Source organism: Orbicella faveolata, unplaced genomic scaffold (assembly GCF_042242905.1).
Source record: "Orbicella faveolata isolate gen_17 unplaced genomic scaffold, um_ofav_v1 contig_5, whole genome shotgun sequence".
NCBI classification, from domain to species: Eukaryota; Metazoa; Cnidaria; class Anthozoa; order Scleractinia; family Merulinidae; genus Orbicella; species Orbicella faveolata.
In genome coordinates this window covers 1,075,001-1,088,094 of record NW_028301580.1, presented here as the reverse complement: position 1 = coordinate 1,088,094, position 13,094 = coordinate 1,075,001, and the positions used below count along the sequence as shown (strand labels likewise).

Below are 13,094 nucleotides of genomic sequence, written 5' to 3'. Positions count from 1 at the left end.
AGAGAATAAGACCAAATCGTGAGGTCGAACGTCGCCGATATTGTCAAATTATTATAAGGTAGATAAAGCAAACCACGAGGACGACGGCAACGAGAAAGTCACCAGAGAAAAGGACGTTTAATGAGTAAAACAACGGCTGTGCACATGCGTTATAAATCTTTGGACATTTCTTTGCCGTCCTCTGCAAAACAAGAACGTTAAATGACTTAGTTCTACATAATCTGAGCAACGCGAGTGAAGACGGCTAATTTTCCGTTTTTTTGTTTTTTGTTTTTTTCGAACGTTGTCATTGCATATTTTTAGCCTGAGCACGTTTTTAGAGTTATTGGCGAACTGAACAGACCTAGAAAATACGCGAACTTCGCTGATAAAATATAAACTCATTTTTTAATAGGCGTCGTCCTCGTTGCCTAGGCTCCCTTATGTTGGAAATCAACGGAGGGCAATAGTGCAACGATTTGTGTTATGAGAGTACATTTGATTTATCTTTTGTACCTCAGATCGCTCAGGTTTCTTTTAAATTAAATTTCTACAAAATAATACATGTATTCGGTTGTCAATGAGTGAAAGTATTTAACAATTATAGTGGACTAGGTTGAGCAAAATACCGTGATCGTGACTGGAGAGCAGATCAATTATACACCGAAGCCGAAGGCTGAGGCAAATTGATCTGCGAGTCACTGACAAATAACGATATTTTGCGATAACCGCGCTCAGTAACTGTTTTATCATTCGATCACCAAATTTGTTCTCTTATTTAAATCACTCTCTGACAGCTCAGCGGAGCAATCTGCCATTTTTTGCACGAGCAGAATATTATTTGCAGCAAAACACATTTAAACGGTACTACGCAGACCATCATTTGTAGGCAGTTATTTGCAGGTCATGTAAGTGACTCTATGCGATGAAAAGGAAGAAAAAATGCATCGAATGATAAGTTTAGTTAGTTTTTTTTCAAACAATGATGTAATGTAAATAGATACTACCGTTAAATAAGAAATAGTGTTTCAAATTTTTTTAACAAGCTCTTGTGAAGCCTCTTTGTCATCTCTCCACTTCCCTGTATTTCCCTAATTTATCTTAAGAATATTTGATCCCTCGCCTAGTTTTTACCTTCACTCCCCCTCTCTCTATCTCTCCTTCGTCTTAGCCGCCATCTTACCTCTCAATCTCCTTTCCAGTAACCGTGAACAATTAAAACAAAAACAAAAATGTTATGGCAAAGCAATGGCTTCTTTGCTTGAAACAATTTCAAGAGTATAAATTTTGTGTTTGGTTTAGTCTCACTTAACTGCCCACTGAGACTGCTCGAATATTTTTTTCGAGTCATTTTCTTTAAAAGAAACGTGTTTTTCTTCCTTCTGCCTGCTTTACTGACGTACCTGTTGGGGTTCACAGCCTCGATAAGTCTTCTTTTCTACCTTATCCTTCGCCTCGTCGCCTAAAATATTATCTAAATTCTCAAAACTTCCCGCTATTAAAAGAAACAGGGGCAAAACGTTTGTTATATTGACGTCATCTGTGCGTCTGTCCTCTAATAGATCATAGGTGAGAACCAATCAAAATGCGAGAATAATTTGACTTATTATATAAATATGTCTTGTTCGAGATGTTAGGCATCCAAAAAAATCCATTTTGACATCATATCGCATTAAAATAAAGTCATAAATTTCAGAAACAGCATTCCAAAATAAATCAACTCTCGCCAGTGAAGATGGATTTACGTCCTTGTCTGTTTGTTTGTGTTTGTTTGTTGTTTTGTTTGTTTGTTTGTTTGTTTGTTTGTTTCCAGTGCGGCTTCTTTCGCTCTATGAATACCATCTCTTGCAGCAGCCTATTTGTTTCCAAAACCGAGAACATAATATTAGGACACTGAAATGATTACGACCTTGTGTGCTAGCTAAGCTCAGTATGTACTGAAATGATGCCAAGGCCCCTTCCACACTATGCCAGAGGAATTTGAAAACGGAGCGGTTTCACTCAGAAAACACATCAAAAGTTTTCCGTCCACACCACGTTGGAGGAAGTTATAAACGCAACAATGGCAGTTTTTGAAGAAAACTTCGCCAGGGGAAATCACGTGATTATCGTGACGCCATCGTTCTCGAAAAGCTCCGTTTTCAAAATGTTCTCCGTCCACGCGAAAACGAAAATTCTTTTTCAAATTCCTCTGCTTTTAAATATTGAATAGCTCCGTTTTCGTGACGGTTAATGTGGACGGTAGGCCTAACCAGAGAAATAAAGCTCCGTTTTCAAATTCTCCCAGCGTAATGTCGACGGGGCCGAAGTAAATGTGAAAAATAAATTGAGTTTGAACACTTCTGTGAAAGCATCCATTGGTATGAACAAAACAGTTGACGAAACTTGTTCAGTCAGGATTAAATATTTCGATTCAAATCTAGGCTTTTGTCGATTGTGCTAGCATAATTTTTAGCTTTTATATCTAAATTTAGCACTGCTAGCATAATCTGGCTTTTCTGACTTCTGACCTTCGCGAAATGACGTCATTTCGTTTTGAATAAACTTCTTTTTACTTCTTCGTTTCTATAACTTCTGTTATCGTAGATCTGAGCACTTCCTAAGTTTAAGTTCAGATGGTTCAGCAGCTTACAATTTAATTCGTTCTATTTAGGCACAAAGAAATAAATTTACACGGATTAGATAGCCCTGAGCCTGCTCTACAATGTTATAACCATTTCTGTTAAGTATGACGTCATGCATATGACGTCAAATGACGTCATTTGACCTGCCATCTTGGATATGCCATCTTGGATTTCAATATTTTATTAAAAAGTCCAGAAATAACGGAAATCAATACAAAGTCAGGCCAGGATGCTTAGAAATGTAGAAAACGGCGGTTCCAAACAGCGTAATACCTTGCTTTGTCTATTCTGTCTTTATTTTGCGTAAAAACCAAGTAGCATAATTTTGATACGAGGAGCATAATTTAGGGAAACGAGCATAATTCGGTCACGAGGACCATAATATGCCAGTTGTACGAGCACAATCGACAAAAGCCTATTCAAATCTCATCAGGGGCCTATCTCGGTGAATGGCAGCTTAGTTTCGAGTTGACAATTAAAAAATGAGTAAGGAATGCGTCATCAGTCGAGCGTGACTTCTTGGAAGGTAGACAAGTTTCTCGGAAACTGCCTCGTATTCCATAAAAGGCCATGAGTATTTCTGTAAAGATATCTCATTGGTAGACATATATTAGGGAAAACCCCTTATTGGTCTGCAGAATTCAGAATTTTGAAAACTGTGCGTAGAATCCTTCCACTATGGCGAATGGAAGACGTAAGATCGTTTCTAGATGGACAATTGTTTTCTTGCTAGTTTTATTGATGATAGTTCAAGGAGTTTGTCTAGATCAATATTTTTACAATTACTACAAACAAGACGGTTGGAAATCCTTCATATGCGCTTACCTTCCTGCGGTTGTCCTATTGCTTTGGCAGCAAATAGTAGAAACTCGCGACGAAGATCCTGTGCAGTCGACAGAACAAGAGGAGTTTGATGGAACCTCCACAACATTTATAACGCTCAAACGGCTGATAACAGGATATCACAAAATGTTTACATGGCTTCTATACGTGGTACCGTCGATCTTTCAGTATGTATGGATTTTAAGCACGTTCGTAGAAGATATAGAACCTTCAGTGTTCTTTGGCCCAAGATTTCTGAGAGTCATCTTGTGCTTTCCATCTGGAGTGTTTCTGTTTTTGGACACTATAGAATACGCCGTCAAACCCGAGTTAAATGTGGAGTGGTGGCGTGTCTTCGATCTCTTTGATACGGTTGAGTTACTGCAGATTTTGCTCCCGGATAGAAATATCTTCTTGACCCTAAATCAAACTACAAAAACTTCCATGCTATTCTTCGGATCGACCAGTTTATTTTTCCCTGCATTTTCGCTGTGGGAGCTACAAGCCTGTCGAAAGATACCTTCCGAAACTGCTGGTTCTAATAATTTATCAGTCCACAAAAGGACTCGGCTGGTCTCGAAGGTACGAATTGTTTCTAAAGTGTGTCAATTGTTGTTCGTGAACACCGCGTTTCTGGTGTTAAGGCTCGTTCTATTCTTCGATTTTAACTTAGATGCCTCATTGTTTGTAGCAAAGAACGTCATTGCTATAACAGTGGGAGTAATAGAAATCATTTCTGCGTGCAGAGACAAAAGAGTAAAAGGGTCTCAAGAGAACATGAACTTAAGGGGTACTTTTAAGAATCCTGCTTATGAAACTGGATCTGACAGAAGCTTAGCCCAAATCACGGCAACCTCTAGTTCAACTCAGACAGTCGCCTCAGATTTTCCAAATGATCAGCAAAAGAGGATCAAACCAGAGGACCTTTCTTTAAATGATTTCAAGCGGAGAAATCGAGACCCAGAAAAACTGCTATCAGATCCGTGCTTGTCAATGCTCGATGGCATCTCGTTCGACAGTAACACCAGTGAAACGTCACTTTGCCTTCCGAGCCATATCGGTGCTACGTTTACCAAAGTGACAGAGTCTCGATCAACACAGACAACAATGGCAGAAATTCCAAGAGACCAGCTGCATTGTCAGTTGTGTGGATCTCAAGAAAAGCCCAAATTAACCGCGGAACGCTTTCGAAATCCTCTAGGATACACTGAATCTGTTTTGGGAGATTCAAGATTTTGTTCTCCCCGCGACTCAATAGTCCCACAATCAAATCAACTTTCTTCAGCTTTTCAGAAAACTGCCAGACAAGGGCAACGTTTTCTGAGGCAGAATCCACCAGGAAAATTCGAGTCAAGAATTTGTTCACCCGATGTTACAGATGTCAAGGAATCGAAGCCAATTTGTTCAGCTTTGCAGCAAAATAAGACCACAGAACATGAACATTCTAAAACGCAAAGTCCTCTTAGAGAGAGCCCTGTCAGCCTTGATCCATGCGACGATTCAAAACTGGCTTTGTCAGGCAACATACACGTCAAGGAATTTAAACCACTTTTCTCATCTTGGCAGCAACAGACTACTAAGCAAGGAAAGCGTTCTAACGCGCAAAATCTGCGCAGCGAAAACGTTGCTATTGGTGGTGATTCAAGAGTTCGTTTTCACCACGACACACGTATCGAAGGATCAGATCATCTTTATGCATCGAGCCTGCGAACCACGACTAAGCAAGAAGAAAGTTTTTCGGAAATGAAAAATTTTGGAAGAGAAAAACCTGCCGCTATAAATCCTAGAGTTCAATTATCGTTCAACCCACGCGGCGAGGAACTAAATGCATATAATTCACCTTCCCTGCATCACATATCGGCTGATAACGACACAAGTGAAATACATTTGGGCTTCACAAGGTCAAATAATGGTCTAAAACGATTCTCGGAAAGGCCTGGGACGGAGAGCATTACTCGTCATGATCAATATAGGAGACATCAAAGAAAACGACACGATAGTCGCCAAAGTGGGCATAATATGCATACCCCAGCATTTACGGTCTGGAATACAAGAAACTAGATCTGCATTTGTAATTACTATACTAAGTAAAAATAGATCTAGCTGACTGACAAGCATTCAAATTGTTCTCCATCGCTTCGATATGAATTCTCTTGCGCTCTCGGAGAAAGCGTCCGCACTGCGCCGGAGGAATTTGGAAACAGTGGCTTTGCGTTTTAGTGTGGACGGAAAACATTTTGAAAACGGAGCTTTTCGAAAACGATGTTGTCAGGATAATCATGTGATTTCCCCGACTGAGTTTTCCTCAAACACAAATTCAAAATGATCGATGATTGTTGCGTTTTTAAATGCCTCTGGCATAGTGTGGACAGAAAACATTCGATGCGTTTCCAGAGTGAAACCTCCGTTTTCAAAATGTCTCCAGCGTAGTGTGGACAGGACCATAGACTCCGAATTTGGACCTACTCAAACAAATAATTTAGAATAGTATAGTTTCTGATCAGTTGGCAAACCGGTAATGTCAGCTCTAGCTTCAGCTTGCTTTTAATCCCGGTGTAGTGATCTCGTCTAACTGTATAATCAGTGGTTGTAGTTCAAGGAAATTTCAGCAACAATAAGTTCTACAAGTTTCCAAAAAAAACAGGGAAACGCTGTAACATTAAGAAGACAATTTCATCAGCAGCATTAAAGTTTTACGTAGGTCTCTGAGAGTTAAAATCAACCCTTTGCCCTAGGGGCGTGGGGTAGGGGGTGGGCAACATTGAAAGGCGGTTACATAAATGTTGCATTCAAGTCTTTCAATACCCAAGTTTTCCCACCTATAAGTTAATTAAATTTCAGTATATTTTCCAGCTAAACGTTAAAGTTTTGATTACCATCACTCGCGGTGGCCTCATAGCTAGTGCGCTCGACCGCGGCGGATGAGTGGTCAAGGTTTGAACCCTGGCCGCGGACACTTTGTTCTGCTCTTGGGCAAGGCACTTCACTCTATCGGTGCCACTTCCCATCCAGGTATACGTATATAAATGGGTACCGCCAGATTTAATACTGGGGATAACCCTGCGATGGACTAGCATCCCATCCAGGGGGGAGTATAAATGCTCCTACTCGCTTCATGCTAAAGAAACCGTAGATAAGGGCCGGTCTGATGGGTCACTTGGCTCATATGCAGACTTAACACTACTTTTATCTTCACAAATTTATCAGGGAGCTAGAAAATAATGAGTAAATTGGTGGCAAAAATTATAATGCAATGCTAAAACAAAGTATCAATTCTCCAATGCTGCTCTAGAAAATCACAAAAATTGTTTAAAAACGAAGAACGTGCAGTTCTTGTGGTCAGTTGGCACCCAAAGAAACTTAAAAGTGGCTTTTTATTTCCACTTTAATTTATTGATTGGCTTCAATTGCATTTTTTATGCCAAAAGATGCAAAAATATCTAAATAACTGCGAGGCGTATTAATCTACCATTTACATTTTATTCTTCTTTATTTCACACTTTTTTATATAAAATTTAAACACTTTACATGTTGCACTCTCTTTCCGAGAGTCTTGTTCAGATGTCACGTGGTAGGACCCGGGTACCTAAACTTTGGTCGCCGTGGGTTGCTGGCGGTCGTGGTAAACTGGGGTTTACTGGCTGGTATGTGATGCCTGGTGGAAATAGCAAAGAGTCCAGGATTTCTCGAGGTCAGTTTCATTTGTGATAGTGGTTTATCTTCTGGTTGAAGAAGAACTGAAAGAAAGAGAGAAATCGATAGAGAAGTCAGTTAGATTAAAATAATGAAAATCTTAGTTCTTTTCCTTCTTTTATTCGATTTTGACCACTAATTTGCCCGAACAATCCCACTAGACTAAAAACCGATACTCAGACATGTACGACTTGAAAACAGAACACTTTTTTTGTTTGTTTGTTTGGTTGGTTGGTTGGTTTATTTGTTTTCTTTTGTTTTGTATTTATTTTGTTTTGTTTTGTTTCTTTTTTTTCCAGCTTCACGTTACTGGGCGTTTCAATAACACGTGGAATGTCGTCTCAGTTATTGACGGCAGCCAATAATCGACATCGTTATGGCTTGGGCGGATGCAGGATTTTAGAGAAGAAGATTTGAGATACGGAACACCGAAGGCGCCCCCCTATAAGGGGGTCCGGGGGCATCCTGGCGACGAAAAATTTTAGAATTGAGATTCCTTGAAATGGGATTTCTGGCATTCAGAGGCCAAGTTAGCGTGGTATGTCTCTTTTTTTTATTTAGGTGGACCCCGAATCGCCCCCCGCCCCCTTCAGATCCGCCTCAGGTTCATTAGGTTTTAAACTTCAGTGTTCGCGTGTAAGTGAAGTCACTGAAAGGTTCAGTAAAATACTTTATAAAATAATTGTTAAACACAGCCCTACCTCGTCCCAGAACGCCTTTGCTTAACTGCACTCCATGCATGTGACACAGCTCCACAACATCGTTGTATTCTTTCACCGTCATCTTTCGGTAACGATCCACCATTTCCCCCATCCTACCCCCTAGAGTGGAAGGTGCCACTGACACTTTTTCGGGTGCTGCTCGCTTCCTCTGCTTGGCTTTTTCTTTCTCTTTACGTTTTTGCTGTTTCTTCATACGTCTGTTTTTTATCTGTAAAATCAAAGAAACGATTCAAAAGGTACTTCGTGTAAATGGCATGGACTAGCTCCCAACCATTCATATGGTTTGAGGCCGGTAGTGTAGGGTACGTTTTGCACGCGTACCCCAGAGGGGAACTCCCTTTAAAAAGGGTGGGGATGCTTGTAGGAAAATGTGAATGAAACCTCTAAAAGAGACCAGTCTGAGCGTGGCTCAGGCGTTTTCTTCTCCTAAGAGATATCACTTTGCAACGGACACACAGATTCTTTTTTTTTGTTGTTTTTTGCTTTTGTTTAATTATTGAATGATCTCTTCGAGTGCAACCCTAAAAGATACCTTGAAGGCCAAAAATAGTTGCCTTTCCTCCTGAGGCCACGGACGAGGACGAGGCCCTATCGATTTATGACCCAAGCGTGAATCAGGTTGGTCAAGAAATCGGCCGGAAAACACATACGTGTTTATCTTACAGTATGGCCAAGAGAACGAGATTAATAAGATGTTTATTATCAATCTCCTGTTGGATCAAGGAAAACATTTCCAGTCAAGCGCGCATTGACTTTGTTGTTGTTGTAATGCAACAGCTAAGATGTATGACATCTAGAAACAAATTCCTTCTTCCTGAAAAAACATGCAGATGGGTGCTGGCCAGATTGACAAGCTTAACGAATGCTTTCCAGAGCATACATGTAAGCGTAAGCTGACATACGCAGACGCAACAAGATGCTGACAATTAGCGCCTTTTGCTGGAAATTTCCCAAACAAAAGGCGCTAATTATCAACATCTTACGTGTGTCAGCTTATGCTTATGGAAACCAACCATTCTCGTCCCCAAAGGCCGCGCTGGCCAGCACCAAGATATCTCGACCTCTGGCCGGACCGATTTTCTAACCATGCGCAGTGTTCATTTCGTATTCTAAGCCAATCAGATTTGCCAGATTTGACGGGAAGTCCGTGAATCACCGACTTCCGGTGATGGACCAGCCCAAAGGTCATGATTCTTGGTGCTGACCAAAAGGAACCCCGCCTCTGGGGACGAGAATGGAAAGCAGCCATAAAGCCTACCTCATCTTGTGTCAGTTGCTCAACTTTCTCCGACAACTGAACAGCAGGTATTTCCAGCAGGGTTGGTGACATATTGTTCTCGCTACTACCATTGCTAACTGGTGACGCAGGACGAGGATGTTGCTGTTGGGGCTCAGAGCCTGGTCGCTGCCCAACAAAGGTCACAGGTTGAGCCTGGGCTGAAGAAGGAGAATAAGGACGTTGAGGTGATGTTGAGGGCCTCCTTTGGGTGGTGGCCTGTGGTGAGGAGGGTCTCTGAGGGGATGCAGGCCTCTGTGCCCCAATACTGGGCCACTTGTCCTGTAATGGATCAGAAACAGGTTCTGGCTCCTCTGGAATGGTTTCCGGTCTTTTTGCAGCTTTAACACTGGGAGTATGGACAATCTCAGCCGTTTGTTTGGTGACCCTTGAAAAAGATACATGCACACTGGTCACTATATATAAACATGACTTGATCAAGGCATAATAAATTTTTCCGCAGTGCATTTTGTTTATTATTGAGATTGAAATCTCCAAAATAAGAAACATACATGTTGCCCTTTATACTGATTAAGGATATACATGTACCAGTATTTCTTTGGTGAAAAACCTACAGGATATTTAAGAATCAACAGTTTATTAAAGGATCTTAAGAACAAGGGCATAGCTAGGGGGGGTCCTGGGCTGCCCATGACAACCTGTGACAACCAACAACAGCTGGCAAAAACGCCATGACAATCTGGTGAGTGCCCTCACTTTAACACAGTGTGACCCCCTCTTCAAAAAATCCTGGCTGCACCCCAGCTTAAGAAAATCATACACCAGGTACAAGTTATGTAAAACTACATGTATGACTGTGTGTAAGTCAGTAGTTCTCACAAACATCTTGCCAAAGTCTTAGAAAACATCATTAATAAACTCTCAATCTTTGAAAATCCTTATGAATGGATTTTATACACGATATAGCAGCATACAACGAAAAAAGGATGCTTGATTCCACTTGATTCAAGATTTTCGCTGAAGTTAAAACTACGTTGTATACAAGTGTGAATCTAAATTTGAATTCTGAATTTCAATTATGTTGTTATGCATCAATCATCTGCCATCCCCTGGGGGGAGGGGCCATCATCCTCACCTCTCCTCTAAGTATGACTGCCTCCCCACAGCGAGCTCCCTGTAATCCAAGGCATCACTGTTATCTCTGTCAAGCGCCAGAATCAAATCCTCCAGATCAACCTCCTTCAGTGGAATTCGCCATGATCGGATGATGTTTCTGAACTCTTGCCGTGATACCACCCAGTTTTTGTCCTTGTCTGCTTGAGAGAACAGATCTAACAGACGCATCCTCTTGCGATCCAAGTATTCTTGAATGACTGCTAAGGCAGCGGGGGAAGGCTGGCGGATAGTTGGCACCCCCCTGTCTTCACCTGTTACTGTTGTTGTGTCCTCCTCAATTTCTGGGGGAGGCGTTGGTGCCTTGTTTGAAACAAAGGAAAAATATTGAGAGAAAATTCTGCCCTGACATGGCATCAAAGTAGGTTGTTAGATATACAATTTATTCTAGGATATCTGCAGTTACAGTGTACCTCAAAAAAAAAACAACAGCAACAAAAAACATACACGGTACATGTAGCATCCTTGAATCCAGTCCCAACATTACCTTCTCTTTATTATGCTTACTGTTACATGTAAAAGTCTATAAGCACCTCTTGGCTCACCCCCTCCCTCTCCTCCAACCCACTTCTTCCCATTTTTCAAGGGCTTCTTCCTTTCCAGGAGGTCAGCCAAACAAGAACTGCAGGAGACAGGCCGGGTTGCAATGGAACAAATGGATCTCAAAGCCCAGGATTAAGATAAGTGGAGGAGAACTGCAGATACCCTATTCTCCTATCCTACCTGATAAACTACATAGAGGAGCAAAGGAGGTATTAGAGAGAAATTTTCAAGATTTACTGATGGAACGGTGTTGGTGAACTAAACAGAGAGGGTCACTTGTTGGAGAGGAAAAGATCATGTCACGTATAATTTGTGTATTTCATGCCGCAAATTTCTGTTTTTTGGACACAACTTCACTTAAGTCCAAACTTTCTATATACTGTAGTACACCAACTCTACCTCCAATTAACTGTTTTCTGTTCCATACATTCTTACTAAATTAATAGGCTTTATACATGTCTCAAGTCTTACAACTACTGAGAGCTTAGCCACAATTGATTCAGTGCCCTTTTAGGCTAACTAGTGGACTAATATCAGGCTAACCAATTACAGGTACAGTATCGAATAATAATTTGCAGAGGCCAGGAATGTGTTTGACGAACAAGAAGAAGACAGACTTTTTTGTACTTGGATACCTACGCCATTTGTACATATAGTGCGCATGCTTTAATGGCTTCCTTCTCAATGTTTCTTAGATTCAGTTTTAAAACTTATGGAAAGCACTACTGACTTTTCCACTCAAACGAAAATCTAAAAAGACTTTTTCTGCTGTATGATATTCTCTGTATTATGCAGAATAAAATGGTTGTTGTTGTTTTATAATTTCAATGATTAGTTAGTTATTGGACCTTGTGTCATACAAGTCAAGGAGTATTTAGCTCATAGTTTCAAATCGGTCTTGCTCTTTGTGCTTGTCAGATTTTGAGATTACTTGCGTGGCTACTCCCTGAATTGTACTCCACTCGGTCCAATTACTATTACTAATTGTAGAGCTACTATCACTCGGGCTCACTGCAACTTTTAATTTCCCACTATTCATGACAAATTTGTAACCATTCTGTGTTTGCTATTCACTGCTAAAGTTTTCCAGCCACCCAATAATAAATCCAAATGCTAAATGTAACCTCTGCGGCAAACAACAGGGGGTAACCTGAAAACACTGACCCCCAGTCCGCGGACCCCCACAACGGACCGGGTCCGCGGACTTCCCTATGGACCAGTCCATGGACTACCTCTACGGACCCCCTCTATGGACCACCCTAAAATAGTGTAAAAATAATAAATAAAGATTTCGCTTATGGGTTCTCTAATGGAGTCAGACTCGTGTCGGTCATTTTTCGAGTGTTACACTGTGCAAATGTAACAGACTTAGGTTTTAAACACCCCACCACCCTCCTCCCCCCCCCCCCCCAAAAAAAATGCCTAAAAGCTGTTTTCAGCATAAGGAGATGCCAATGGTAAGAAGGGAAGTTCTTACCTTCCATTCATGGCTCAATCTGGCTATGACAGATATATTTTTAGGCCATTTATTCTTGTTTGTATCTGTTATTCTGCTGAGTAAATTGTGAAGCCTGGAACAAGTTCACAAACCCACAGGAGGATGGGCTGAACAAAATGGCAGAGGGGAAAGAACACAGATTTTGAGGCTTCCCAGAGGCTTCTGCGTATGCGTCTTTTGTATACTTAATGACCACAACAAAGGAAATGGTAATGTGTAATTATATAAATTGCACCTGAGCCTGAATCCAGGTCTGCCCATTTGCACAATGTAACGTTCGAAATTTCACTGTCATGAGTAATCTATTAGACAACTGAAATATTTATTTATTATTTTTATTATATTTCGGGGGGTGCGCCGTAGAGGGGGTCCGTAGAGGGAGTCCATGGACCTGTCCATAGGTAGTCCGCGGACCCGGTCCGTAGTGGGGGTCTGCGGACCGGGGCTCAGTGTTTGCGGGTTACCCAACAACAGGTTAGGGATACCCCTGCCAGACGTGCCCTCAAGTCTAACTTGCTATCATTAGTTTACCTGTTTGATTGTGATCTCCGGTCTTCCCTTTAGAAGCATTCTTTTAAGCACCCTGCTCTCTAGCTCAGTCCTGCCTGTTTTATTTGTAAGCCAGTCTTGCTTGAGTCCACACCTATTTAAAATCTCTCTTGTCTTCTTACGTTCCTGCAACTGCTTTTTGTATCTTTCAACTTTGGAACTAAAGCTGTCGGTTTCTGACTCGTGTTGAACATTCTTGTCTAGAAAGTAAGAAAGATTCCCATTATTGAATATTAGTTATTTAACTCCAATTG

At 41.1% G+C, this 13,094-nt stretch overlaps 1 protein-coding gene across 1 annotated transcript in view; it reads right to left on the bottom strand.

Annotated features, from left to right (window-relative positions):
• Positions 1-6,885: 6,885 nt before the first annotated feature.
• The window catches only part of LOC110060566 (EF-hand calcium-binding domain-containing protein 12-like), a 6,931-nt gene continuing 722 nt past the window's right edge, over positions 6,886-13,094 (bottom strand). The window contains exons 2-6 of the mRNA XM_089281813.1: positions 12,823-13,040; positions 10,213-10,553; positions 9,099-9,504; positions 7,820-8,048; positions 6,886-7,162 (exon numbers count right to left, since the gene is read on the bottom strand). Of these exons, the coding sequence (XP_089137939.1) occupies positions 6,990-7,162; positions 7,820-8,048; positions 9,099-9,504; positions 10,213-10,553; positions 12,823-13,040 (1,367 nt within the window). The 3' untranslated portion in view covers positions 6,886-6,989. The remainder of the gene's footprint in view (positions 7,163-7,819; positions 8,049-9,098; positions 9,505-10,212; positions 10,554-12,822; positions 13,041-13,094) is intronic.